General features: G+C 37.7%; 1 protein-coding gene across 1 annotated transcript in view; it reads left to right on the top strand.

The window, feature by feature from the left end:
* Nucleotides 1-27,169, top strand: part of OSBPL10 (oxysterol binding protein like 10) — a 146,108-nt gene that overhangs the window by 48,112 nt on the left and 70,827 nt on the right. The window contains exons 3-5 of the mRNA XM_085311800.1: nt 9,288-9,463; nt 10,643-10,722; nt 24,767-24,958. Coding sequence (XP_085167926.1) covers nt 9,288-9,463; nt 10,643-10,722; nt 24,767-24,958 — 448 coding nt within the window. The remainder of the gene's footprint in view (nt 1-9,287; nt 9,464-10,642; nt 10,723-24,766; nt 24,959-27,169) is intronic.

Here is a 27,169-nt window from a genome sequence, read left to right as displayed (position 1 = left end):
AATATTTCAATCTCTGAAAGTGTTTTATCTCCAGAAGAATCCAAACTAAAATCGAGTCTCCTGGGGAAAAAAAAAAATCAGGCCTATATTGGTGGTCTTATGCCTAGGTACTTTTCTATATAGAAATTATATAGAAATATATAATGGAGTAAAGGAGGGATGTGAAAAATCTGTAGGTGATTTGATATATGAAGATGCATCCATAAGACAAGACATAATATCCAGTSACAGGAGTCTTCGGTGGAATTGGGGTTAATCCTTACTAGTGAGAAATACAAGTTGCTAGAGAAAAGAGAGGACAGGTGGGGAGGCATCAGTTAAAGAAGCAGTTTTATCTCTGCAATTGAAGACTGAATTAATCATTTTTATGCTGTATGAGGGAAGTGATATGAAGGCTTAGGATAGGGCTAGTGGAAGRTACTCATGTTATAGAGAGGAAGATCCTGCCTTTTTTCTTCCTTTATACATTTTCTGCCCGCTAGACACAGAAATAGTGTCTGTCTCCGTTAACATAGTACGGAGAGCAGGCTGTAGCAGCTGAAGGCTTAAATAAAGGGGAGTGGGAGTGGAGCAGGAGGTGTATGTGGGTATTTCTGTTTGATATATCTTAATTCAGCAGCCTGCTTCTGGTCTATGCGTTTAGGATCCCCAAAATTTTGTAGCTGCAACGTACAGACGATTTGGGTTACGGAGGACAGTAAGGATTTTGAGTTTGTTGTGATTCAGACATGGCTGGCTCACACAAGTTCAATGTAGTTTTCCTTAAACTCTAGAAAGAAAAAAACAATGTTATGTTCTCTGTGTGGGTRGGCTTTTTATGTTTTGGGGTGTTTTGTTTTTGAGTCACCTGCTGCACTTGCTGGCAGCTGTACCTCTTTGTTGCATGATGGTGCTGGTGCAGAAACAGCAATGCTAGGCTCACTGTGAGWGTGCTTTATGGGGGTGATGCACAAGGCGGCTGTACTCCCACTCTCCCACTATGCCACGTAAGAACCAGGCTGTTAAATGGGTGCATTTGAATCCTTTATGGGTGCTGTACTAGCAAGTACTCCTCCTCCTTCTGCCCCCCCCCCCCCCAAAAAAAAAAAASAAGAAAAAAAAGAAAAAAGAAAAACCCAAGCCAAAGCAAACCAAAAAGCACGGGCAGAGATCACACCTTTTCTTGCAGTCTAAGAAGCCTCTTGCAGAATAYGGAAAGTTATAGGCAGAAATCTCTGGAAGATACTGCCCTTGGTCRAGCGTAACTTCATTATTGATCTGTCTTCGTGTCTGGCCTTTCTGGAAATGTTTATTTATGGGGAATCCCGTGTATGTGCATGTCTGTCCCTGTTTAAAGTAGAGACTGTTGAAAGAATGGTGTGTAACAGTCAGTCGCTGTTGGACTTGTCACTGCTCACAGCAGCTGCGTTCACGGTGACTGCGTTTGCTGCCATCTTCCTATGATTGCTTTCTTTCAAATAGGTCTGTGAGATGCTTACATTTTAAAAAGGCAGTTACAGTGCATTTAATGTATGTGGGTAGAGCTGTCTTATTCAACATTTTAAGCTTCCAGAATATGATATTTGACTTGTTGAAAAGTTGCATTTTTGAAATGTTAGGCTACTTTCTCAAGTGTTCATTTTATATTATGCTTAGTAATTTCTTTGTGGAGATGGCTTGCCACTAGACACTAGATGATTTTTGCTGTAAAGCCTGTGTGCCAAGCCCATCAAGTCTTAAGGATCTTGTTACAGAAAGTAAAAAGCAAGTGACAAGCTATCTTTTTATAGAAGGTCAAATATTTCTGTATTGGCTGCCATTCTTGGTCTGTTATTTTGTTCCAGAAAAGAGTAGTTGATAGTTGGCCATATGATAAAGTGTGGTGTGCAGCAGTTTTAACAACTGCTAATGTGAGTAGAGAGATGGTAGGTGATTTGTTATAGGTAGGAAAGCAAATGAGTCATTTTTTMCTATTTACTTTTTTCTTTACCTGATCTTCTCATAGGTTCTCCAAGAAGTTGTTTTTCTAGAAAGTCTGCAAGGCGCTTYCTGGTTGTATCTTTTTTCTTTCTTTCTTTTTCTTCCCCCCTCCCCCTTGCTCCTTTTCTGACCCAGCAAAGCAAAAGCATTCTACTCTGTTGCATCCTCTTGGGCTGACTAAATGAAATCTAAACATCTTAATATAAAATCCAGTTTAAGTGTGGATTTTAGGAAAACTTAAAAGATGAAGAGCTTGATTTCTGATAGCCTTCTGGTTTATGTGGTTCATTTGATAGTTGGGACAGAAAAATAACTGCATGGAGACTTGGAGCAGAGATGCGGTGGTCCGTCCAGGTTCATAAGTAGGCCTTTCTAGTTCTACTTTCTCAAAGGAGCAAAGTCTTACTCCATGATCAGATGGAAGTGAGAGAGGTTGAGTGAGGATAAGCCAGGCAGCCACTCCTTATTTTGATGCCCAGGTGACTCTTTTGTGGATCTGGCTTCAGTGAGAACCAGTTTAATCAGACGATTCGYGTGTTTTATGGACCAGTGCCTTCCCCTCTGAGTAGAGAATGGCGTTGGGGTGTGTAACTCATTGTTATCTATGTTTGCTGTATGTTGTTTTTGAATTGCATAAAAGTATGGCTTTTTAAAGCTTAGCTTCTTCCATTACACTCAAGWTAGAAGAAATGACATGGAGGTATTCTGTTCATCATTTTGTGTCATAGCTGTTTTTCCCGTACAGGATCTTCCTAACCGCAAACTCTGTTTTTGATTTGTGGCCTCAATCAAACTGGCCTATAATTTCATCAGAATTAAGATTATACTGGCCCAGTTATTCCCCCAGTTGTATTTCTGCTAACCTTTTCTCTCTGATCTGCAATACATAAACTGGAGTCTGCTTAATTTATTAAGTAGTAGTAAACTTAGAACAAATAAGGAGGAAGGTGGGAGGGGCTGCAAAATGCCACAAAGTAGTGTTGGGCAGCCGGGCAATTCAGGGGCATGGCAGCTGAGCGCTGTTCATTGCATCAGCCTCAGCTCCGTCCCTTTTCTTTGTCCTTGYGCACTAATTTGCTATCCCTCCGTGTGAGCGGTCTGTCACTTCAATGTGTTTTTCTCATTAGAAAATGACAGATTGAAGAATCTCAATGAATACAGGAGGTTAAAGATGTAAGCATGTTCTCCCAGCCACCTGTCTTTAAATGACAGCTTTAGAGATTATCTTTTTCTCTTTTACCTTGAGCCATAATATTAATGGAATTATTCATGCTGGTAAATATAAAGCATTGCGCACACATTTGCAAATCAAGGACTTGATTATTAAAAAGTAGGAAGTTGCATAAATGTCTCCCAGACTATGTCCTGACAAAACAGTTCCATAAAATTAAATGTTTGTGTGACATCTGTTTTAGTTACTGGAACAATAAGCTTTGTTTTTCTTTGATACAATAATTTACTTTCTCTCCCACAATTTTTTAACTGCATAAGAAGGAAAAGAATTGCTTGGTAATTTGATTCCTTATTCTTGAAAATGCCTTCTTTCTGAGGATTATAGAAACACTGAAGAAAATGCAGCTGATATAGTAACTGAATAAAAATTGGGGCAGTGTGAAAGTAGCATGTGCCTGGAAACTCTGAGAGACTTCAAGAACAAAATGATAGAAGAGAAAGTAGTAAGATTTTGTTGGTCAGTATTTGAGTTAATTTGATGCTGAAATGTATAGTACAGCATAGAATTTGTCACATTGTCTGGAATAATAAACCTGGTGGTCTGAGAAGTAATACATGAATCATTACTTGTCTAACATGCTGGAGAATCATAACTGTTGAGGATTTAAATTGGAGGGAAGACTCTATGCTGTTTCAAATCAAGGTATTTTCATTTGAGTAATTTGCATTTTTGTGATTAAAGCAAAATAAAAAAAATGGATTGTGAAGTACATATTGTGAAACTGATTTTGGAGAAAAGTGAGTCTGAGGAAGAGCTAAAGTGGTGTTTGGAGAGAAAGGTTCCTCTATCCATTAATGGGAAAGTAACAGAAAAATTCTGTAGAAAGCTGAAACCAAGGCCAGCCGGTTGTAGAAACACAGCCTGCTTTTCCATTTGGAAGTAGCAGCTGGGTTAAGTCATCATGTAATGTAAGACACTTTATTGCTTGGAGATTATGGAATATTTTGTCTTTAATCAAAGGGTTTGCCTATGCTACTGTGCAGCATTCAGGCATCCATACTAATTTTAAACAAATTAGCTCTGGGATTAGGCAGTCTGTGTAGCATGTATCTCAAGCAGGCTAGTTTGGGAACCCAAGGAAGTAATTAGTACAATTCTGCTTTCCAGGTGGGGTGAGTTTTTGACAGATTGTGAAATGTCCATAGTTCAAGACTTGACTGGTATTGCAGTTGTCCAATGGCAAAAGTGTTTTTATAAAACTGTGTCATGTTTTATTCAACCTCCAGTTTGATACCATAATCTRGAACAGAAGACTGATTAATGGGGAGTTGGAGGTGAGATTCAAAACATAAGAAAGATTTGGCAGCCCTCCCTTGAAAACTTTTTGGGTTTAAAGAGGTCTTAATTTAAGATGCTTGGTTAGTTTCTGAAGYGTGTTCATGATAAGAGGTAAAAAGAAGGAAGCTATTGTAAGAGATCTTTTCTGCCAGGAGTATGCCTTCGAGAGCAACAGCTTCTGTGGGCAGTATGTCATCTTATGGATGTGCAATTAATGTTGAAATGTCTAGAAATGTTTTGTGTTTCTTTAATCAAAATGCATTTCTATTTGAGAATATCAGAGTGCTTCATTTTACTGGACATGTGCAAATGAAATTCCTKTACCCAATGAGGAGAGTAAATTACAGGGGAAACGTTCATATTGTGGTTGCTTCCATTTTTGTTTGTTTGTTTGTTTTTTAAATKACCTCAATCTGGAACTGTGCTGGAACTGTCAGAATTGGCTCGTGGAAGGACTATAGCTGTTGCTGCCTGCTGAGAGGTTCTGGTGGTAGACCATTTTCACCCCCTAGTACAGCACTAGCRTTTTGTCACCTGCTCAATGTCACAACAGTTGTTTTTCTTAAGCTACTCTTGAATGGGGAGCTGTTCCTCACAAGAACTTAGAAGGCAGCATGCTTCCTAATGAGTAGTACTTTTTCTGGTTGACTTTTTGTTGTTGATGTTTTTTGCCTGGCTGTCAAGGTGAGTAGGTAACAGGACAGGAGTGAAACTTTCCATGACGAGTGTCTAATTGACAGGTAGTTGCATAATTTGTAGAACTAAGCTAATTAATTCTGAGAGAGAGCAAGYTTTGAAATACGGCAGGTGAAATAGAAATAAAGTGTCATTATCAGGTCATGTTGACAAGATCATAACTTGCAAAAATTCTAGCAGTGTCAGACTTCTTAAAACTGGACAGAACAGCAATAAAATTCTAGTTGGCAGAAGGTGGCAGAATGTTTTAACTTTTAATTGGTATCATTTGGTAGTGTATCTGAATTTGGTTGCTGTACTTGGATAGCTGTCAGACACTTGCAGATATTGAGAAGTCAAATATTTGAAAATACCCTGTCACATCTAGCTAACAGTAATGCAAACTGCCTCTTTCATTGCATGTTATATAATACACTTGTAAATATTCAGTGTCATTTCATTAATCAATTGAATTGAAAGCACCTAGGGGAGCAAAATATAGAAATATAATTGATTTATTGGGGGATATTTGATTTACCTTGCTGCATAGTGCTTATGAAGAAAAAAGCTAAAAGTGAGTATGGATTAACTGTAGACTGTGTCCTTGGTAGATAAAATGCTTGGTAAGAGGCTGAAAGGACTGCGGCAAGGTCTATGGAGAGCACCCTGAAGGAAGTGGGAGAGGAGGGCCATCCTGGGGGCATGCCAGGAGCTTGAGCGAAACTGGTCGGCTGGAGCTGGAAGCCTGTGTTCGGTGGATGGGCTTGAGGCTAACGTGAGGCATTCGTTGGACAGGGTTGCTCCTCTGAAACGACCTACTTGTTCTTGCCTGTAGCTCTTACATGTCTACATGAAACAGTGCTTAATCAGTTTTAGTGTGTTAAAGTAATAATGCTCTAGATTTAAGTGGACTCTTCTAATGAATATTAATTACCAAAAAATKATTTTTGTCTATGTTTGGAATTATAGGAATACTTAGCTGTCAGTCATTTGGACATTTGGTCATTTGGTCAGCTGTCAGTTATTTAATCATTTCTGTGTAACACTGACTGTGTTTTTGTGCATGTTTAGTATTGCATAGCTCAGCTCTRTTACCTCCCACCTGGTTATTCTCTAGAGTATTTGCAAGTTCTTATCGATGTTAAAGTTAATTACCAAAATATGACATCATGGGTAAATGCGTGCAATGTTAGGAAGGGCAGTAGAAAGATAAAGAATAAGGTTGTAAGATAAATCAGTTATAGAGAGGTTAGTGCTGTTATTTCCCTGATGGGCTGAACAAGTGATTTCTGGAACTTGAAAGATGTCCCTGTTCTTTTCTACAGTTACATGAGGCTTCTAAAATGTGAAACATGCCATTCTTTTACTTGTACCCTGCTATATATATTGCCTTTCTATCCTCAGAATGAAAGACTCTAGTCTCCTATTTTCCCTGCATTTTTGTGATGGTCTGAACTGGGTCATCAGCTGTAACTCACGAAGATGTTTTTGGAAGCTGCTGCTGCTTCTATCTCATTCTGATTCTTTTTTTTTTTTTTTTTTTCCTTTTTTTTTCTTTTTCTGCTTAGGTTAACATTTAATGCTTTTTCTTCTCCTGCCTCATCCTATCCTTTGAACTGTTCCTGAAGTGCCTTATCCCTCTGCTTCTGATGTGGCACTATCGGTGTCTGTGTGGTTTCCTGCTGTTTGTCTCTTCTGTGATGTGGCTATGTGCAACGTGAAGAGAGGAGCTGTGCATCAAACCCAGACTCTCGAAGAGCAAATGTGTGGCTCTGTGTGATTTCAGCAATGTCATGGTCAAGGTGACTGAAAAATTCTTGAGCTGTTGGCCTCTCCAGAGTTGTGGGAAGGCTGTTCTGTTGACATAAACAGCTTTCACTGGKTACTCAAATTTATGTTTTTGTAGATGATTCTTTTTCTTTCTTTTTTTTTTTTTTTTCCTCCTGTGGTTTTCAAAGTTGGCAGAAAAACTGATTCATGAGGGGCAGCAAAGAAGGTAGGATAATTGGAGAAGGCAATGCTAAGGCTCACAACAGCTGGTTATTCTTTTTGAAGGTTTACACTGGAAGTATGTTGCATACTTTTTACAGGCAATKAAGACATCACAAGTCCTAAAAGCTGAAGATACAAGGCCAATGAAAATGTTCTGTTTTTCTGGTACTACGTGTAAAACAAGTTAYGGTTGGCTGGAAAGTCAGATTAACACCTGTAGCTGTGATGGCAGTAATCTGGAAGGGTGCTGTCTCTGCATATGCAGATTTGTAGAAGTGGCTACTCTAGCGTCAACGTTGTTATRCTTGTGTGGCTGGCTTACTGCTATGGGGTAGTTTTATAGCAATGCAAAGCGCAGCTTTGTGGAGCTATGTTTATTCTGAGTGGGGTGCTTTGGCTGGGGGCGCATGCAAAGATTTCTGAGCTCTGAAGTTTTGGTGCTGTGAATGTGATTTAGTAGACTGCTTGCTCTGATAGCCTCAAAAGAACACTTCTTTCCAAGTGTGTTGCCCTTGAAGGGAGAATGAAGGATAAGTGTTCTTGCTTTCTGTGTGTGTGTGTGCGCATGCGTACGTGCATATGTGGCAAAGAGTTGCAAAATATTAAATAATTGCTTTGTGTAATAGTGTACATGATTTCCACTTGGAAATAGAATTTAAGATCTAAACTGTTAAAGATAAGATTGAAAAAGAAATTGCATTTCTAATGCTTGAGATTGACACTAAGTTAAAGAGTTTTCACTTGCGTTTATTTAGTGCACCTGCACTAGGCAATTAGTTTATTTTGGTTTTATGATCATGCAGTCCCATCAGTTGGCTTATTGTGGAATGGTTTGTGCCAGTCAATACTGAGTGAATGAAGACTAAGGGAAGGAAGGGAAGGTCCTGTAGGCTTTGGCGAGAGGGATGCATTGCCTGCTTTGCTTCTCCACAGAGCTATCTTRGGAGCAAAGTCTTAGCGCTCTGCAAACAAGAAATGTTACTTAGCTTAGTAAGTCTAAATGGGAATATGGGCATCCATTTGCTTCTAAATGTATTCTCTTTTGTTATGTAAAGCATATACTTTTCTCTAGTTTAACTTTCCAAGGCTGTCCTCAAAATTCTGTGCAAACACAGGATTCTGAGAATAACCAATTTAGGAACAAGATGATCATCAAACTCRGCACCTTCCAGTTATGTTTTATTGTGTGCTTGGTCTCTCAGTTTTATCACTTATGCATCAGAATAAAGTCCTAGAAGAGTTCCGAGGCAGAATTGTTAGGCTCTTCTCTTCCTTTCCACCACGTTTTTACTCCTCCCTGCTTCCTTTTCTCTCTCCTCAGTGTACTGTGACTCTGAATAACTCTTTATCTTTGGTTACTGGATTTTTACTGGCTGAAAACTTCATGGTCCTAACTATATGATCATCAGTAACCTTTCTCCCCCCCCCTTGTTGTTAGAATTTTTTAGCAGAGTGACCAAGCAGACCCCCAGCAGTCCCTCTGCCCCTAACTGTTGTCTTTAGGTGGGCTTCCATACTTGCTACCTAGTGTTTAAYGGGAACTGAATGTTTGTTTCCTTTGGTCAGTCTCAAAATCCAGCTCATAACATCTGTGTGTGAAATGTTATCATACAGGGGAAAATATTATGCTATCTTTAATTGTGCTCATCCCTCTCTGAAAACAGTGTTACATTTCAAAATACTAGCTATGGAGAGTAAGCATATATTTCAAGTATAATTGCAAAATAAAAGATGTTAAATAATTGCTTTGCTTAGTAGTATACATAAGTTCCATTTCCGGAAATCAACATGTGTATTGATACTCTTTCATTGAAGTCTCTTCAGTTAGAAATTCTTTTCCTTGCTTCATCTCTTGTGTGAACCTCACCATTAATCTAAAAAAAATAGAGGTGGTAAAGCCCTAAAACTCGTCCTTAAAAGAAAAATAACCCCCTCCCCACCCCTACCAAACAAATAACAGTACCGCATAAAATTGAGTTCTTACCCCCTCTAGCCCCCCCTCAAAAAAAAAAAAAAACTTTACCGTCATTGGGGTTTTTGTTGTTGTTGATGATGGCTTTGATTTTAAGATCAATCTGTGCTTTTCTTTGAGTAACTGCTTGTAAAACCCTTAACAGAATCACTATACAATTGCAATTTCTTTGAACAGGTACTTTGTGCTGGACTTTGAAACGGGGATTCTGCAGTATTTTGTGAATGAACAAAGTAAAAACCAGAAGCCACGAGGAACCTTGTCTTTAGCTGGAGCTATAATATCACCCAGTGATGAAGCGCCACACATGTTGGTGGTCTACTCTGCTAATGGAGAGATGTATAAGTTGAGAGGTAACAGTGCTGTTTAAAGTGCCAGCAGAGTTGTTCTGCCYTACTCCTGTTTCTACCTCTCTTCTCTCATTTCTTTCTTCCTCATACTGCCAGAAAGTAGTGATTGTATTGCTGTGTTCTTACATATTAAGTTATAAAACATATTGGAAGACTCCTGTGGATTTAAATATGCATGCATTTACAATATGTAGAATATTAGAGCTAGAAGATGCCTCAAGAATCTTCTTCCCACTAGCTGGTAGCGGCATGTTGATTCTACAGTGTATCTTCTTTGGTCCAAAGGTTGCAGGAATTGCTTTCGCTGCTGTCTGCAGCATAGCATTTTATTTCTAATATTGTTTCCCCTTCCCATCATCCTGCAGCTAATCTGCAGYAATGAATCTGCTGATGCCAGTGGAGGGCTGTTAAGATACTCAGTTCTTGTAAGTTTTGGAATCATTTACTGTACATTTAGCATAAAATTTAGCATTCTCTTGTTCTGAAGCATAAGAAAAATAATAAAGGGTATATGAGTTCTCTTGAATAAAACGTTATAGACTGCGAACAGCATTTTCAATAACTTGTAGAGCTGACTTTCAAAGGTTAATGGGGGAAATTGGTTTTCGTTCTTGTTTTTTTTTATGTTGCATGAGAATAATATAGAGTTTTAAAGAGAGATTTAGCCAGACTATATTTTTTAAAAAAAGTACAAAATTTTTTGGGGAACTAGTAGCTTGTCTAACTTGAAGAGCTGATTGATAGYCTCAGTATAGAGGTTTCACTAATTTAAATGCTATAATATGCTCCCTCACCTTCAGAGAAAGAGGTAAGTGAAGCAAAAGTGGATTAAAAAACCCACCTTCTTGGGGTAACTATGCCTTGAAGTACAACTTGCAGGAGGTAATTGTGAAGGACCCTTGTAAACCTCTCTTCTAACTGGCCACAGCATCTTGAATTGAGGTATAGACATGTTATACTTAAGAATTCGTGCATATTTAATTAGTGTAAATTAAGATTTACCATGTATCCTGACCAATAGATAGGACAGACATATCATATCTAATACACGCATTCATATGTGCACACTCACATATAATAGTATTTATAATGCATATGTAAAAACTGTTGCCTTCTCTTATACAAGAAAGAATATCAGTTTGTTTGTGTGTGATTCCCTTCRTTCTCTTGTTTCTGTTCTAGCTGCTGATGCAAAGGAGAAGCAGTACTGGATAACTCAGCTTCGATCTTGTGCCAAACATCACACGGAAGGTAATTCTAAGGTAAATAATTAAGAGAAAGGAAATAACTGTTGTTTTAAGTAGTGTAAGTGAAGAACAGCGTTGTCTGGATGATAGATTGGCTGCTGTGTTTGGCATGTTCATATTTAGATAGAGGTCTGTGAATAAAAATACTAAGAAATAATAAGTGGTCTTTCCTCACCTACTGCTCAGAAGTCTGACTATTTTTTTTAAAGTAACCTGCTTCTTCTCTTTTAATAAATACATATTGTAAGATAGTGAAGTAGGTGAAATTCATGAAATGAGTTTCTAAGTTGTCAACGGATGTTTATTGAATGGTTTGATAAACAGTTTATAAACAAATACCTGTGTAATATCCTTATTGATACTTAAAATGTTAACTAATACTAATTTTATTGGCAGTCCAGCTGGTTAACAGCTCTTCCATAGCAAGATTCATGTGATTGTTGACAGCAGACAGCTTTAGGTCTACCATAGCTGAAAGAGGTCATCCTTTGAAGATTTATATTATTTATCTCTCTGTGGAAGTAATRTCTGAATCTTTTCTCCTCAAACAGATAAATATTTTGGACAGATACTTTAAAAATAGCAGACTGGTGGGGGAAGGAGGAGGAGTCTTTGCCCCAAGTAGTAATAAATCTTGTTTAAACTAAAGTGGACTTTGAAGTGGGAGGGATTTAAAAAAGCAAAAAACCAATCCCCGCCAACACTGTTTATTTTAATATGTTTTTAGTATTAATTAGTATTAAGCTAAAACAGTTACTAAAACAAAATACAAGTTTTGCTCCTGTCTTYAGTCTTCTAATGTCTTTACCGGAATTAAAATGTTTTCTTTTTTCGTGATTGTTTACTCTATAAATATTAAAAATGACATCTAAATCTAAGTGCAGGTGGAAAAGATTCCTTTTATTTGCCCACCTCCCCAAGATGGTGAGAACGTTAATCCTATGTTAACTGTGGTAGAAATCATGRTTCTGAGTGTCTTTGAAAATTAGACTCCGAGCAGCTGGGTGATACTTTAAGGACACTGGCAGCCACTGAAGTGTTTGAAGTACAACAGAAACAACCTTTTTTTTCCTCTTTGAGGTGATGTTGAGTTACCAGGAAGCTATTCTATTTAAATAAAGAAAAATCTTTTCCTTAAAAAAAAGAAACAATTCTTAATATTTCAGTAGTCTGTCTTTCAGTTCTCATGCTAGATAGTTAAATGTTGTTTAATAAAGCTGTAACCCAGTGCTATTGATAACATATTTTATTTATATATACTRTACAATTCTGTAATAATATTTTATAATAACATTCATAATGTATTTTAGTCTCTTACGACATTTTGCTTCTTACCTGAAGTCCCTCTGGATTCTTGCAGGCATAAGCAACGGTATAGTTAAATTTAGATGTGACTTTATGATATGAAGATTCCTTTCTGATATGAATGTATATTGTATTTCTATTTTTGTTTCACAGATCAGTCTTTATAGTATACTAATTATTTTGGCTTCATCTAACGTAACAGAATATTTGTAGTATTTATTTTTTAAAATAAGCTTGACCAGGATTTCTTTGCGTGTTTCTGTTTGAATCAAACCAATATTATTCAAGGAAAGTTTTCAGAAAAAATGCAATTATTGCTATTCTTCCGTTTCTTGCATGACTAGCAGGGTCAGGTCTGTATATGGATGCAAGAAGAAATGATACCAATGACTAATGCATACTAAATGAGGTGAGACAGCACTTATGGAAGACCTTCAAATGATATAAAGAGGTTGCAGAACCTGTTAGTATTAATGTAGTAGATGGCATTCTTCCTTGTGATTTAGTGGTGAATCAAAAAGTAGAGGTTTGCTAAAGATGTTGTCCTTTGGATGATAATCAAAGCAAAATTCTTGCCAGTCTTAATGGCTATGTGCTCTGGGCTGCTCACTTCTGTACTGTGGAAACTAGCCCTATGGCAGTGGCACTCTGTGTATCTTTCTACTACATTCCTCGGTGTTTTCGATTGGATTTGTCTCTTGTGTTCTATGTTATTTTGTACAGTAAATCCATGCCTGCCCTCCTTTCACTGTGAGCAAGAAATTAACAGAAAGTAAACCAAAATCAAACTCCCAAATACTCCATATTGTCTTTTTCTTCCCTCTTGAAAAGGTGTAAGCATGAAAACATGAGGACCACTCTGGAGCTGTATGCTGTTGGAGAGTTCTTGCTGTTTGGTATAGAAAGAGGTCAGATAGAGAGATTGGTGGTGGTAGTACAGAAACTCTTAATTGTGTTACAGGAATCATTCTACAGTTAGCTGAAGCTTTTAGCTAGAAGTTGTTATATGTATACACACTTTAGGTACTTCGGACTTGTAAAACCTTGAGCGATAGACTCTTGCACAAAAAAAACGAAAGTACTGTTTATTAAGTAAACATCCTAGAATTTTGGTAACGTTTTTAACCTATATTTTTGAAATTCTAACTGTATTTTTCTATTCTTTTAACAAATTTAAATTTTTARGAATCCATTGGGTGTTAGGTTTTGCTTTTGGCACAAATGGTGGAGTKGCAAATTACTGTGGAGTATAGGAAAACGAAAGTCCGTTGTGATGCAGAGGCAGTGGAATGTGGTCTGTGGAATATTAAAATAAATTTTGTACTTATTAGTGTACTTTAGGTGTASTTTATATCTCTAGGATCTTTTGGATGCTCTTTCCTACCCTTTGARGTAACTTTGAAATCCTGAATAGGAAGGCTGGATGCTGTAATTTRTATCTAGACTATCAGCAGGATTTTGCATTATTAGTTGCAGACTGGTAAGGTGATAACAAAGCTATTTATGCAGAATTCAGGTTTCTGGCTTGATTTTAGTTGATCAGTCAGGGTATATTCTCTGTCCTAGAATTAACAAATAAGCAAATTCGTGGTTTTAAAAGGAAAGGGATTAGAAGCTTGTCGTTCTTTAAATGTGATTAATAAGTGTTAATACAGTGCCAGTAAATGAAGATTAAGCTTTTTCTCACTAGATTGTAGTGCTAGGATGTAGGATCAGAGTTTTTCCAGGGGGCACCGAGGGGTAAACCTAGCGCTTYTAAGCAGATTCAAGACATACGCTGTCCAGAACTGAAATTGTAACATAATGCACTCTTCAAAGCTTTTTACTGCCTACAGTTGACAAACCTCAGACCAAACTTTTCATATATAGGTACTGTGTATTTTATTTTTCAGTTCAACAGTACTTTTKGTAAAGTTTCCTGAAAATCTTAATCCTTCTGCAAGCATATCAGCAGTAGAAAGCCTAGCAGAGTGTGTCTGGGACTGAGAGATGATCATGACGTAAAAGATACGCTAGAAAAAAATAATGCTATTGCAGAAAAACGGGGTTTTTCTACCTGTGTTCAAGGTATAGGGACTTGCTGAAGTTTCCACGCTGGGATTTTGCTTTATGGAGRGTGTATTAGAAAGAGTAGCCTTACTAGATCAGATCAAAAACCCCTTCACCACAGTATGCTGTATCAAGTACCAGCTGGGAGTACCCAGAGAAGAGCGTAAGGACAGAACAAAGCTGCAGCTCTACTKGGTCAGAATATTCTTATGGTTAATATTGATTTGCAGATCGGAGAGTTCCTGAGCTAGAGATGGTATCTATATATATTTAATTTTCATCAATAATTTATTCTTTAAATTTTATGGCTACATTTTGAATCCACTTAAATATTGAGCACCTACAAAGTCCTGTGACAAAGCAACAGAACTTTTGTCAGTCTGTATAATGAAGAGGCTTGTGCAATGGCATACTGATGGCTTTTTTTTTATTATTTTTTTTTGCTTACTACTGATCAATAGTTCTGTGGAACTGTCTATTATAATACCAAAGTCTCATTCTGGAATGGCAATAATTAAGCTGAAGCWTAATCATGTGCAGTTTGGATTGTTTMTTTTTTCCTTTAGGTAAAACTTTAGTAATAATTAAAGTTTATCTTCTGTTTTTAACATCTATTCTCTCCTGCTGAGCTCTCTCTGCAGTATCTATGTATTTTGATAGGCTCAGAATTAATTATTATGCCAAGAGAAAGATCTTGGTATTATAATAGTGAAAATGTCCAGCAATTGGTAGTGGTTAAAAAAAAAAGTAGAATTTTAGGACTGATCAAGAGGGAAATAGAGAATAAAAGAACAAATATTTAAACTACTCTATAACTATTGTGYGCTTGTGTCTTGAATATGTATTATCTGTTGTGCATGTCCTCTTCCATTTCTGAAAAGGAAACACTGAAACTAGGGAGAATACTTTTAATCACCTTTTTATTCTGTACAGAATGAAGTCTGTATAAGGAAAGGCTGACTAGACTGGAACTTCTTTTGTGATGGTGAAGGGAAAAAGAAGGCTATTGGGAACAAGAAAGAGTAGTGTTAATGAGTGTCATGATTTCAATAGGAAATATTTGCTTGATTGTTAATATAGGTATGAGGAAACGTCAAGGGAAATGATCAGATAAGTTCAAAATAAAACGTGATTGAAATCTGGAGATTTATATGGGATGTTTTGGATGCCAAAAGCCTGTAYAGATTTGAAAAGCAATTAGAAGAATTATTAGGAAAAAATGCTCGATTGGGTAAGTAGGAGGCCGTTGAATATACGGACACAGCTTTTGTGACAGAAGATCTCTGAGCTGCAAACTGTTAGAAACAGGAAGGGCTTGGAATGGGAAGCATCTTCTTAAACTTTTACTTGTACTCTTGCCTAGTAACCTACTACCACCGTGATTTTATTCTGGTTCTTAGGCCCATCCTGCAAGAAAATAAAAAGATTTCCATGACTGAGGTGTGAGTATGCATAACTGAGGAAACAAATTAATGATTAYTTTAAACTGCAGGAAGAGGTGAAGATCCAAAATTGTTGGAAGAGGTAATGGTCTGAGGATAGCAAGTAGAGCACCAGAAGCACTCAGAAGGGGCAACACTGGGGAAAAAGAAAACCCAAAACAAAAACTTCTGAAGTGTTCAGGGAAGTTGTAGGGTGAGCACRGCAATGTAGTGTTCTGCTCTGGGTGCTGGGCAAGTAGGCTCTGTAGTTGTTGCAACTGGGAATTTGTCTTAAAGTCTCTTGATACGTTTTTTCYCCTATCTTCTGAGACTTGAGTAATATTATCTAAGAGTTAGATTTTCCCCTGAGCTTAGTATTACATATAGTGCTAGCTTGATTTTCACTTAAGAAGTAGGTTTTAAAGCTTCTCTCTGCTTTTCTCTGTAAAAAGCAAGTGATCAACAGCTTGAGTGCTTCAATAATTAGACATTGGAGACCAGATACTGGTCACAAGAGAGTGATTCTTCATATAAATGCCAGAAACTAGGAAAATAATATATTTTTATAACACTTTTTTCTTCAAGTTTCTGCTTTCAAAACCACTGCAAAGTAGGAGGTGAGGGAAGCAGAATTGCTACATTTCTTCATGTTTCTATATTTTCAATACTTTGAGTGCTGGAATAAGTGATAACAGCAAATCGTCTGCCTCTTAAACTGTTGTCAGTGAACAGGCAGATGGATGCTCGTGTCTTTTAACCTTCTAGAGCTTGAACAAAGTCCAATGCTGCCTCTTGCTGGGAAAAGGCATGTTTCAGCATCTGGAAAGTTGGAGCCCAAGTATTCATCCCTGGCAGCTTCTGCAGCTTAAACTCACCTTTTAACAGGAACTATGAAAGGCAGAATGTTCTAGCTACCTTGGGAGTCACTTAAACATGTGAAATGCAATCTTGTGTTTTCTCTCCCTTCGTCATCTCCATCACACTTGGATTATAGCTCACCAGCTTAGTCTGGCAAATATATGTCTGACCTATTTGGTGTGCTGTGTGTTATTCTCTTGCTAAAATGTTTGCTAATTCCTCACTAGCTAAGTCAAAATTTTGTCCTGTTCTGATTCTTTCTGCTTGTCACTAAAGATGACATTAGGGTAAAATACATTCTCTTAGAAAAGCTATAGGGTATAGAAATTTCACTTCTACATATTTAAAGAAAAATAATTGAAAGCATGCACATGCTGATRTATACATGAGAAAGAGGTGAGATTGGAAGAGTAGAATATGCAATGGGTATGTGTGTGTCTAAATATATGTTTTTTTTCTTCTTATGCAAATGTGATTACGTGATATCTGAGGGAATATGCTGGGATAACAGTTAGAAGCAGTGGAAGGGACCACAAGAATATTGGTAAATAACCTGCTCTTAATGAAGTAAAAACACATTTTTGAAGTTCTGAATAGATTTTCTTTTCTCTCTCTCTCTCTCTTTTTTTTTTTTTTTTTTTTAACTGGAAGGAGATTCATGTGGAAATTCTGAGAATTTAGAGAACATTCTCAAAAATTTTTTTTTTTTTTTTTTAACTGGAAGGAGATTCATGTGGAAATTCTGAGAATTTAGAGAACATTCTCAGTAGCTCATGCTATGTCACTATTTCTGTAAAATATTGGTAGGAAAGCATTGGTAGGAGAGCATTTCTTCTTCCTGTACTGGATGCAGATCAGGACTGATTTACTTTCATAGTTAYTGCATGCTTATGAATGCTACTGATTGATTTACTCTCTTCAAAGCTTGGATTGGGGRCTGGAGTGATGGAGAGAGGAAATTAAGCAGTGTAGTGATTAGGAGAAAAAAGTTACATGAAATTATTGCTTGCATACTAATGACTGAATATTGTCTAAAGGTGAGCTATATAGCTAACAAGTAGATGTAACACAAGCTAAGTCTGTCACTTTATTTTAATTAAATTTTTACGTTTTGGTGATAAAAGCAGTAAGAGGATAATGTTTTCTGGCAAGTAATTGCTATGCTGTAAAATGGTCTTAATGTTCTCGTTATTCCTGTACAAGCCTTACGTTGCTTAATTAGGGATCTCTCAACTTGCCACAGAGTGCCAAATCACRCTGTATTGGAAAAAGTCATCTATGTCTGGATAGGGTTGGTGGTTTTTATAGACTGTTGTAAGTGAATATGATTGTCCAAGTCTTAATTAAAGCACTAGTCAAATTGGAATTTGAAGTATAAAAWGATTCCGAGAAAAAGTAGGTTTATACATGTATTTTGGTGGCAAATTCCAAGAATAAAATTATTTCTGTAAATTGTCAAAAGCTTTTTAGTTCATTTGTTTTGTATCTCTCTTTCTTGTCTGTTTAATGATGGTGGCTGTGAAAGTAGTACTAAACATAGGTTTTTATAGCAGCTCTTATTGCCAAYGTATGCATCAGTTGCTGGACTGGCAAATAATCTTGGAGATGAAGTGCATGTTAGGAATGTGGCAGGGAACAGGAACCTTCAGCTTGTGAAGCCACTGCTCATATCTTAAATTGTAGTCAGGTGGTGACTTCCAGTTTCGGTTTAGGTAAGACTAAGGGGTAGGCTTCCTCTTTTTCTAATCTTGGCTTGTGGAGCTGAACAGTGAACTGTGTCAGGGAACTCACACTGTTAAAAGCTGGTGGGAGCAGTTTTGTGGTTTAGCTGAGCCCATCTGCTGGTTCCCTGCAGCTGTAAAGGGCAGTCCTTCTCCTTCCTTCTGTGCTACTTTTTGTGCAGGCTCTGGTATTTATCTGGCTCTATAGTAGCTTGGGTATCTGAAACAGCAAAAAACACATCCTGCTTCAAAGGACTTAATTATCTGACCAGCTTCCTGAGGGGGTCAGATGAGTGCTGATGCAAGGGAAGGAAGGAAGATGTTCTTGCTTCCAGCAACCCCCAGATGGGAAGATTCCACTCTCTTCCTCCTCCTCCACTGGTTCCTCTCTATTGGCTTGTTGGTACCACTGTTAGTATACTGAAACCATCACGGATCATGCCCCAAAACAACCTTTCTCTGATTTAGACTGAGACTTCGTATTTAAAAATGAGCCAGCTAGTGGCTGCCCCGCTCTGTGAAGGGCAGACGTGCCCTCCTTCTCAAGCAGTGCTCCTAATGCAGGTTCTTGCCTTCATCTAGCCCTTTAGGAAAGGCATGCTGAGAGCTAAATCAGCAGAAAATTMTGTGTGTGCGTGCCTGTCTGTTTCTGTCTCTGTCTCTYTCTTCTGATTTAACTCCCTGAAGTGTTTCTCCATGGGATCGGATGGGCCTCAGAGTCGGCGTGGGAAGGTGATGGAGAAAGAAGAGCAAAGTGCCCATTTCAGTGGCAACTGCAGTAGCAGTTGAACTATAATGTGAAACAGCGCCTGTAGTAACGCCTGGAAATCTGAAGTCAGCCCTTTTCTGAAATCTGTATAAGGCAGCCACGTAGTTTCTGTGCGCAGCGGGAAGAATGGCTATCRTAGTGCTGAGACTGGGAGCCCTTCATCGGTTTCGTCAGGTTTTGTTTTGCCTTAGTAATGAATGGCCATGAAGAATCTTTCCAGATGAGTTGTTCACCAGCTATTTTGAGCACCCATGTGGTAACTGCTTCCATAAAGCTACATTAGTGAAAGTTTCAAGCCTTTGGCAGTATTGTTTTGGTTCTTATCTCCACATCAAACCTCTTATTCTTTTTGAGTAAGTTCACTCTTCCTTCCTTTTCTCTACTTTTTCCCCTTCTTCCTCTCTTCCCTGCCCTATGGAAGACAACTAATTAAAATGCTTCTAATTAAAATGTTTTTAGTTTTGGAAATCCTCATGGTGATGRGGCTGAGAAGGAAGCACTACCTGGCTGGAGATAGGTGGATTTTTTTTTCCTTCAGAAATTGCATGAAGATAGAGTTGCTCACATCTGTCTGGTTTCAAGACCTTTCTGAAAAAATGAATAATTTCTACATTTAGGATTGAACATGAGTTTGCTCAAATGCTTCTTGACAAATAAGTGATTTTTATGATCAAATGATCATCATAGTCCGTTGCTTAAAAGCAGACATACGTATTGCCTTACCTAAAGATGATAAAGCACACTAATAAGTTCTGTCTGAAGTTTGGATGTTCCATAGATTGCCATTTGCAATTTAATATTTGTGGCTGATCAGAGTGTAGATTAAACAGATATCCATGCATATTTTTCTCTTTCAGTATTTATTTATTAAAGATGTATTAGAAAATGTATAAATGGGAATTAAAATACTGAACAGTGGTGTCGCCAAATCATTATTTCTCGCTGATAGCATGTGACTTCTCATTGCTAAAAACTTTACATAGGGGCTTGTGCTGTGCCTCTGTTAGGCTTACTGCAGAAGAGTAAAKGAATGTGATTTCAACATTTTATATTGTGCAGAAAACATTTGGCTCAGTGCCTCTGAAGGAGATGATGATGATCAGCCATAAACAGATAGGACAGTCCACTTCAGAAATTAGTTTATTGATCTCTGGAACATTGTATTTACTTTCCAAAATAAACAAAATTGTTTGCTTCTGGTAAATGTGAAAAACACGTTAGCTTCTTTGTGAGCTGGAAGAGTAATCTCCTGGGAGAATGAGTCATGAAAGCATTAGTATAGTTGGAACTTATTGTTCTACAATTACATTATTTTAATTGTTGGATTTTTCTTATTCAAATAGAAGCATTCAATATATTGTTTTTTCATCTGAGGGCTGGACAATCTACTAAAAATAAAAATCTTAACCCAAATCTCTATTAGCTAGGCATGCTCTAATTAGTTTTAGGTCCTAAAACCAAGATGAGCAGAAGTTACAAACTATTCTCTTATTAGCTTATTTATTATACTTTTATTCATTTTCATTTTATTAGCAGGCAAACTGTTGGAGCTATGGTAATATGTAGCCTTGTGAAAGAATATTTGTAATCCCTTGGGATGCTTCTGCCTGAGTGCTTCTTGACTTGTTATTAGTACCTTGTATTACCAATCATTGAAGAATTCATTATGTCTTTTTATCAGTCCTTCGTTATTCCCCTTATTTATTTGTAAACCAGAAAGCASTAGGACTAAAGAAGACGTATGATCGCACTTGGAGGGGCAGATCAGTCATACCAGCAAACCAGCAGTGCTTGCGAGAAGAATAGGGGACTAGGAATGAAGATGCCACAGTTACTGTCCGTCCTTTGATTTTTCTGGGGAAGTGATTTTAATGCTTTTTCTAGTGTGATGTATAATGAGATATTTGTTAGCTGTGGAAAACCTAACAGACTTTCACATTTTTAGAAAAGGAAATCTTTTGGTTTTGCACAACTGTGTGTCTAAATGTAAAAGAGATGCTTGTCATTTCCAGTATTTAATTTGAAAAAGTTCTGCRAAGAGAAGTCAAGTGTTTGGCTGGGACATAGGTGTTGACAATGTGCTGTGAAATTCCAGAGTGTGTGAGAATTAAAGTATGTAGTTCCAAAAGAGGTCTCTTCTTGAAGTGGCAGTAGAAGTTGGCAGAAGAAATTAGCTGCTGTTTCTGTGTCCTTGGGCTGAGCAGGCACAGCGCTTTGCTGTCATTATAATTCTCTATGGCAGTTTTGGTGCTCCTCAGCCACTGAGGAGTGAGGCCCCACTTTCAAAGTCTTTGAGTGACTGTAGAAACTACTTCCTGCAAACATTCTGCAGCACTTTGTTAGGTGATACTTCTTGTATCTTCAAGTGCTTCCTCTTTACTGGCATCAATCCCTTGCAGTCTTGTCATTTCAGTCATTAAGTTCCACAGCAATCTTGTCAGATAAGGTGGAACAGAAGGATTTGCTGTAAATTGGAACTGGCTAAATTTATCTTAGAGACTTGCCTAGGGAGAGCCTCATGGGTAGCCGGAGGTCCTAATAGAGAATTCGTTCAGATTTTGTATGTTACAGAAATACTATAAAGAATAACCCCAAATTAGATACCAGAGGATTTGTGTGGTGGGCTAGTAGAGTTTTCTGGCACATAGATCAGAAAAACTGGATAACTAGGTGAGAGCAAGATGCAAAGGGACAGAAAATGTACAAGTGAGGAAAAATTTCATAGGAGCCATTCAYGTCAATGTATTCTGCTTTGTTTGGTGCAGGCTGTGGTTGCATGTGCTAATTCAAGTTGGCCCATCTTCTAACTTGAAAAATTTTGAGTTGCATAGGATTGGTAGGCATCTTCTGCCCAGAGGGTAAGAGGAGGACTAGGAGAGGTTCACAGGCAGACATCTCTTCTTGGAGATTACGTAGTACTACTTTGGGGCAAGGCGTACTGCTGAATGCCGCACTTGTGTGGCAGTGTTGATCTACAGAGCCCTTGCTGTGCCATGAACATACCTGGAGAGTTGGGGTGTCCCAGTGCCCCTCTAGCAGTACAGCCTTGCTGTTAGCTATCTTATGTAATTTGAGTTTGGGATTAATTTTGGAATTTATCGAGAGCCATGTGCTACTAAAACTATAGATGATCTGTTCTTTTTAACTCTCTCTTCTTGGCTGCTGGTTTCCAAACTCCATGCCCTAAATGATTATCCACTAAMAGCTGTTGTGGACTGCCACATGCCCTTGTAAAACTTGTTTAAAAAACAGCTTCAGAGGTCCCACAAACTCTTTGTTTTGCCTCTTRCCACAGTTTGTGAGTGTAGGTGATGTAGTCCAATGACCTGTGGTAAGAACTAGAGCTAGTCTTTTAAAATAATCTAATCTAGATTAAAATAGGGATGGCTAAAACAATGGGTATTTCTGCTTCTCGGAAATGCATGCTTTCCTTATTTGTCATGCAGAGTCAAATAAATGAAAAAAATGCAGTTAGCTTTATGGGAAGGAGGATGGTTAACTTCTCAGCATCCTCAAATTTGAAGAAAGAGTTCTCAACTTTCGTGCTAATGGCCCACTGTAAAATTCATGACACTCAAGGATAAATGGGGTGTCGTTAAAGGCATGTCATATGCTAGGAGATGTGACGAGAAAAAAATCGAAGGTGCAAGCTGCAGCCAAGGTGTCTGGGAACAGTTTGAGGTTGAGCCTGCTATGATCCAAGGTTCAGTTYCAGACAGTTTGCTGCAGTTTGAGAAACATTGTCTTGAAAGAAAACAATATTGAACCACAAAACACCATGGACATAGATATTAATTAGAATGTATGTACAGGTCAGTTTACTAACATTGCTCTCCAACTGTACAAGTTAAATGAGACTATTTTGACAGATATTTTCTGTGAAAGCTAATCTCTCTGAAGTTTTCTTCCTGATTCTATGTTTAGACAGAAGTAGTACATGGATTCTTAAGTACTTGTTTTATATTATTTTTGTTACTTGAAGATGTGTGACTTATTTTTTCCCCAAAGGAAAATTGAAATATAATACAACTTCACTTTTCAGAATGCTGCTTTCCTTCAAGCAAAACTAATTGCTAGACTTGCTCTTTTACATTGTTTCTGTTTATCTGAGTTCTATGATAAATTTAGATATATGAAGGTAGCAGTGGTATTGTATCATGTCTGCAAGATAGGAYGTCAGTGATTCTTGGGAAATTTCCTTCCAAAAACAAAATAACTCATATTAAACTAAGATAAACTGCCAGTGAGCCTCTCTTAGAGTCCTCTCCTTCCCCTCTCAGCACAAGATACCTATCAATCCTGGGCAGTTCACAGAGTCRGGAAGAAAAAGAAAAGTTGATCTTTCTCTCTTTTCTTAAGATCTTCCTCTGCACCCTAAATTTCATTTAGAAGTATTCTGATGCTAGTCAATATTAAAAAAAAATGTATATCTGGACATACATTCTACTGTGATATACTAGGGATAGTGCATTTCTGTGAAACTTACATTTTTTTAAAAAAACATGGTTCTCTTCAGCCCCTTCTCCCCAAATACCTTTCTCTCTGATTCTCTTGTACTGTTATTTTTTGTAATTATACTGTAATTGTGTCTAAGCAAGGCTGTTTCAAATACAAGACAAATTTTAAAAAATGGCAACTTGTGCTCTTCTGACAGATTCCACCCCTGCCGTGTGAGTGTGCTTTGTTGGCCTTTAGCATAATGCCTGCCTGACTTTAATTCTGGTGCTAACTGGAACTTGTTCACTTTGGATTTAAAACCTTTTAATGAAATTCTTGCAAAGTTTGAGGGTAATTGGTTAAGGGTAAAAAGATATTCTTAAGCAACATTTTTGTGTACTTGCAGACGTACTCAAATTCCCCACTTTCGCAATAACTCTTAGTAATTTTGAAGGTTGCCGTCTTTACTTGTGCAGAGTTTGTAGGAAAAAAAAATCAGGGTCCTGATATTTCACTCATATTGATATATACATGTATATAAAAATTTACCTCACAAAGTTCTAATAAATGTCACTCTATAATGTAGTTTGTTTTATGAGATAATTACTTTGTTTCGTTTTTAACCTTACAGGTTAATCAGTAGTTTAAATAGAAGAGCAGAACTGTCACGCTGTTTTATATTTGTCACACTGTTGTTGTGTGCCCCTCAGCTTGATTGAGGACAGCTGTCCTAAAGATCTTCTCCAGGACAACTCATGCTTGAGGGTTGTAGTAAACAAACTGAAGTTACAACACTGATAAATAATTAGATAGGAAGAGCAAAAGTTCCTGAATATTCATACTCATTTTATTGGTTGCATGTTAAGTGTCCATGTTGTAGATGCTGTTGGAAATCTATTTGTAGCCTGTTTTGTCTTATCTGCTCATCCTAAACTTACTCCAAAATGCATTGACAACTTAACATTTGAAGCAAAAGCAAGGCTTATTGTTCATTTGGTATTTGGACTGGCCTTCTAAAATTGATGTCTCCTGAACATTAGGAGAGTTGCACTCAACTGTTTCAGAAGCTGATCAGGTGAAAACATTAAGAATTATTTATGCTTGCTGCTCGTACTAAACAATTTGAGTTATAGGTCAGTGACTTCATAAAAACTATTTGTGTTGGCCTTGTTATTAATCCACCTTCAAAATCATTTCTAATATTTCCTAAAACAGTACAGACTTAGCAGCAGCATGTTAATATGTAGGAGTGTTTGGAGGCTTTTTTGAGGGGGCTTCTTTCAGAACATCAAAGAAACCAAGGCAATATCCACAATACTTCCAAGAAGACCCTTGCTGAGCAATGCAGATGATTCAGAAGGAATAAATCAGTCCTGAGCAGTTAGGCTTTTGTGTTCAGTTTTGTGAGGGAAGTAGAGCAGGACAAGTCTGTAGACTGAATTGTAAGTTATGTACTTTTATAAAGGTAGTAAAAGTCAACATCCCATTGTTTGTTCTAGAACATTTCATCCTCACGAAGTAGAAGCTCGTCTCTTCTGCCGCCTGGGACAGTTAATTCTGCGTCTCCCAGTGGTCACAAGCATATGAATCAAGGTGGGCCAACCGTTGTTACCATCACGCATCACAAATCCCCTGCAGCTGCCCGAAAAGTTAAGAGCCARCGTTCTGGTCAACTCCATGAAGTCAAAGAGGTAGGAGATATCCAAGTGATGTTTTGCTATAAATTTAAAATGCTTATTTTGCTTTGGAATAAACAAGTAAAGTCTGACAAGTTAGCTCTCTGTGTTTCCTACTCTATTTTATTTGACTGCTTTATTTTGATCTCCTTGTTGAGCAAAAGACTATCTTTAGCTTTGGTTCAGCTTGAAGCATGGTGTGTATATATAGGCTTCTTAAGCAATCTGCATGTACTTGCTTTAAAAGCTGGAAGAGGTTGGCCATAGCTCCCAGACTTACAATGGTGCCACAACACTGGAGGAACACTCTTAAAACTACATGCCGCAGGTACCTTCAGGTTGGTAAGAGTCTTGAAGTATTTAAATGTAACTTGAAAAAAGACTCAGGTAAGTCTGAATAAGAAAGGATGTACAGGTTCCCACGCTCAGCAGTTTGTTTCTATGTGGCTGTGGTCTTAACTTGGTCTAGTTTTTATTACTGACCTTGTGATGGAAGAATGCCTTGTCCTTTTTAAACTCATCAAAAGCAAACAAAGTTTATGTTCTTTTCAAAGTGTGTTGGCTAGGTTTAAAAAGTCTAACTCATCTACTGATTTAAGTCCATCTTCTAGGCAACAAAAATAGTACAGAATTTTTGAACTTAAATGCTACTGCAGCCTTTCACAGAACTTTTATCTGTCTTTCATCTTACTGTTTTTGCTTTGTCTGAATTTCTTGTTGTTCTTTAATAGTACCTTTCTTTCTCCCTCCATTACCAAAGAAATCAGCCGTTTTTAAAGGATTCTTTTATCATAAGCGTTTAAAATTTTAGGCCAAATCCTCTAATAGTTACCGTATCAAGAGTCTACTTTTTAAGTTTATACTCTCTGAATATTTTATAACCTGAGAACTTCTATAGCAAGACTTTGAAGAAATTATCTTAGTAGCCCCTGCTCACAGCGAGCACTCAAATGGCACAACCTGGTGAAGCCTGTTTGTTTGTTTTTTATTGTAGTAGCATTAAAAGTGAATGCTTCCCTTGTGTTCTCTATTGTGTTAAAAATAGTTTTTCCTTGCTGTGAAAAGCATGTTGTCTGAATCTGTCACCCACGTTTTCTTTGTAGTATAGAAAACCCATGTGTGTCTATTTTTTTATGGGAATATCGTGTCTTTGCCTGCCGGTCAGAAACTCTCCCCCACCTCCCGAATGATTCTATATTACTAAGTGTATTTGCTCGCAGAGAGTGAATTCAAAGATTGCCTCACATCTATTAGTAAAATAATCAATGGGAGCTGTGACACCTTTGTGATATGAGGCCGTATAGGTCTGAAAGTAGTTTAAAAGAAAGACTTAGTATTTGTGATGATTGTTAAGTTGAAACAAGACAAAATTAACAGATGGAAAGAACTACGTTTGGTAAAGAAGAAATAAGTACTACCACATAGTAAAATGGAAAATAAGTGGCTAGGTATCGTCCCTAGCCTGGGGGTTGGTTACTTACTGAGCTTGCAATATATTGCAATGTGATATCACTTCAGAAAGGTAAATACTAAAGCAAAACAGGAATGCTGCAGAGGGGATATCCTTCACTTGGGGACTTAGTAGCCCCAAGCTACTAAGCTCTTAGATCTTCAATAGCCTGGAAAATATTCTGGGGAAGTGTCAAACCTGGAATTACTGCTCAGTTATGGACCAGTTTGTCTTGATTTGAGTGTTATTTGCAAACAGTGAAGTACATCTGTGTTGCAAATGGAACAGATGTGCTCCTGTATTTTACATATTGCAGCAATATTTTGTAATGTTTAGTTGTTCTGTTCTTYTTCTATTTTTTCCTTTGATAGTAAGAATAAACAACAGATTGTTTTCTTCTGTTTATTCTGGCTCATTTAAGTTTATTTTCTAGGGAACACAGCAAAGAATTTTAGTGTAGTGTATAAAAGGACTGAGAGCAAAGAGGTTTATATAGAACCATACAGATTTGCAAAATTTTATGAAGGTAGAATCATAGAATCAGTAAGGTTGGAAGGGACCTCTGGAGATCATCTAGTCCAACRGCCCTGCTCAGCAGGGTCACCTAGAGCATGTGAGACAGGGTTGCATCCGAGCAGGCCTTGAAGATCTCCAGAGAAGGAGACTCCACAACCTCCCTGGGGAACCTGTGCCAGTGCTCCGTCACTCTCACAGGGAAGAAATTTCCCCTCACGTTCAGGTGGAACTGCCTGTGGTTCAATTTCTGCCCATTGCCT

The sequence above is a fragment of the Rhea americana genome, unplaced genomic scaffold, assembly GCF_003343005.1.
Source record: "Rhea americana isolate MKP2758 unplaced genomic scaffold, rheAme1 scaffold_35, whole genome shotgun sequence".
In the NCBI taxonomy this organism is placed as follows: domain Eukaryota; kingdom Metazoa; phylum Chordata; class Aves; order Rheiformes; family Rheidae; genus Rhea; species Rhea americana.
This window is presented reverse-complemented; position numbering and strand designations above follow the sequence as displayed.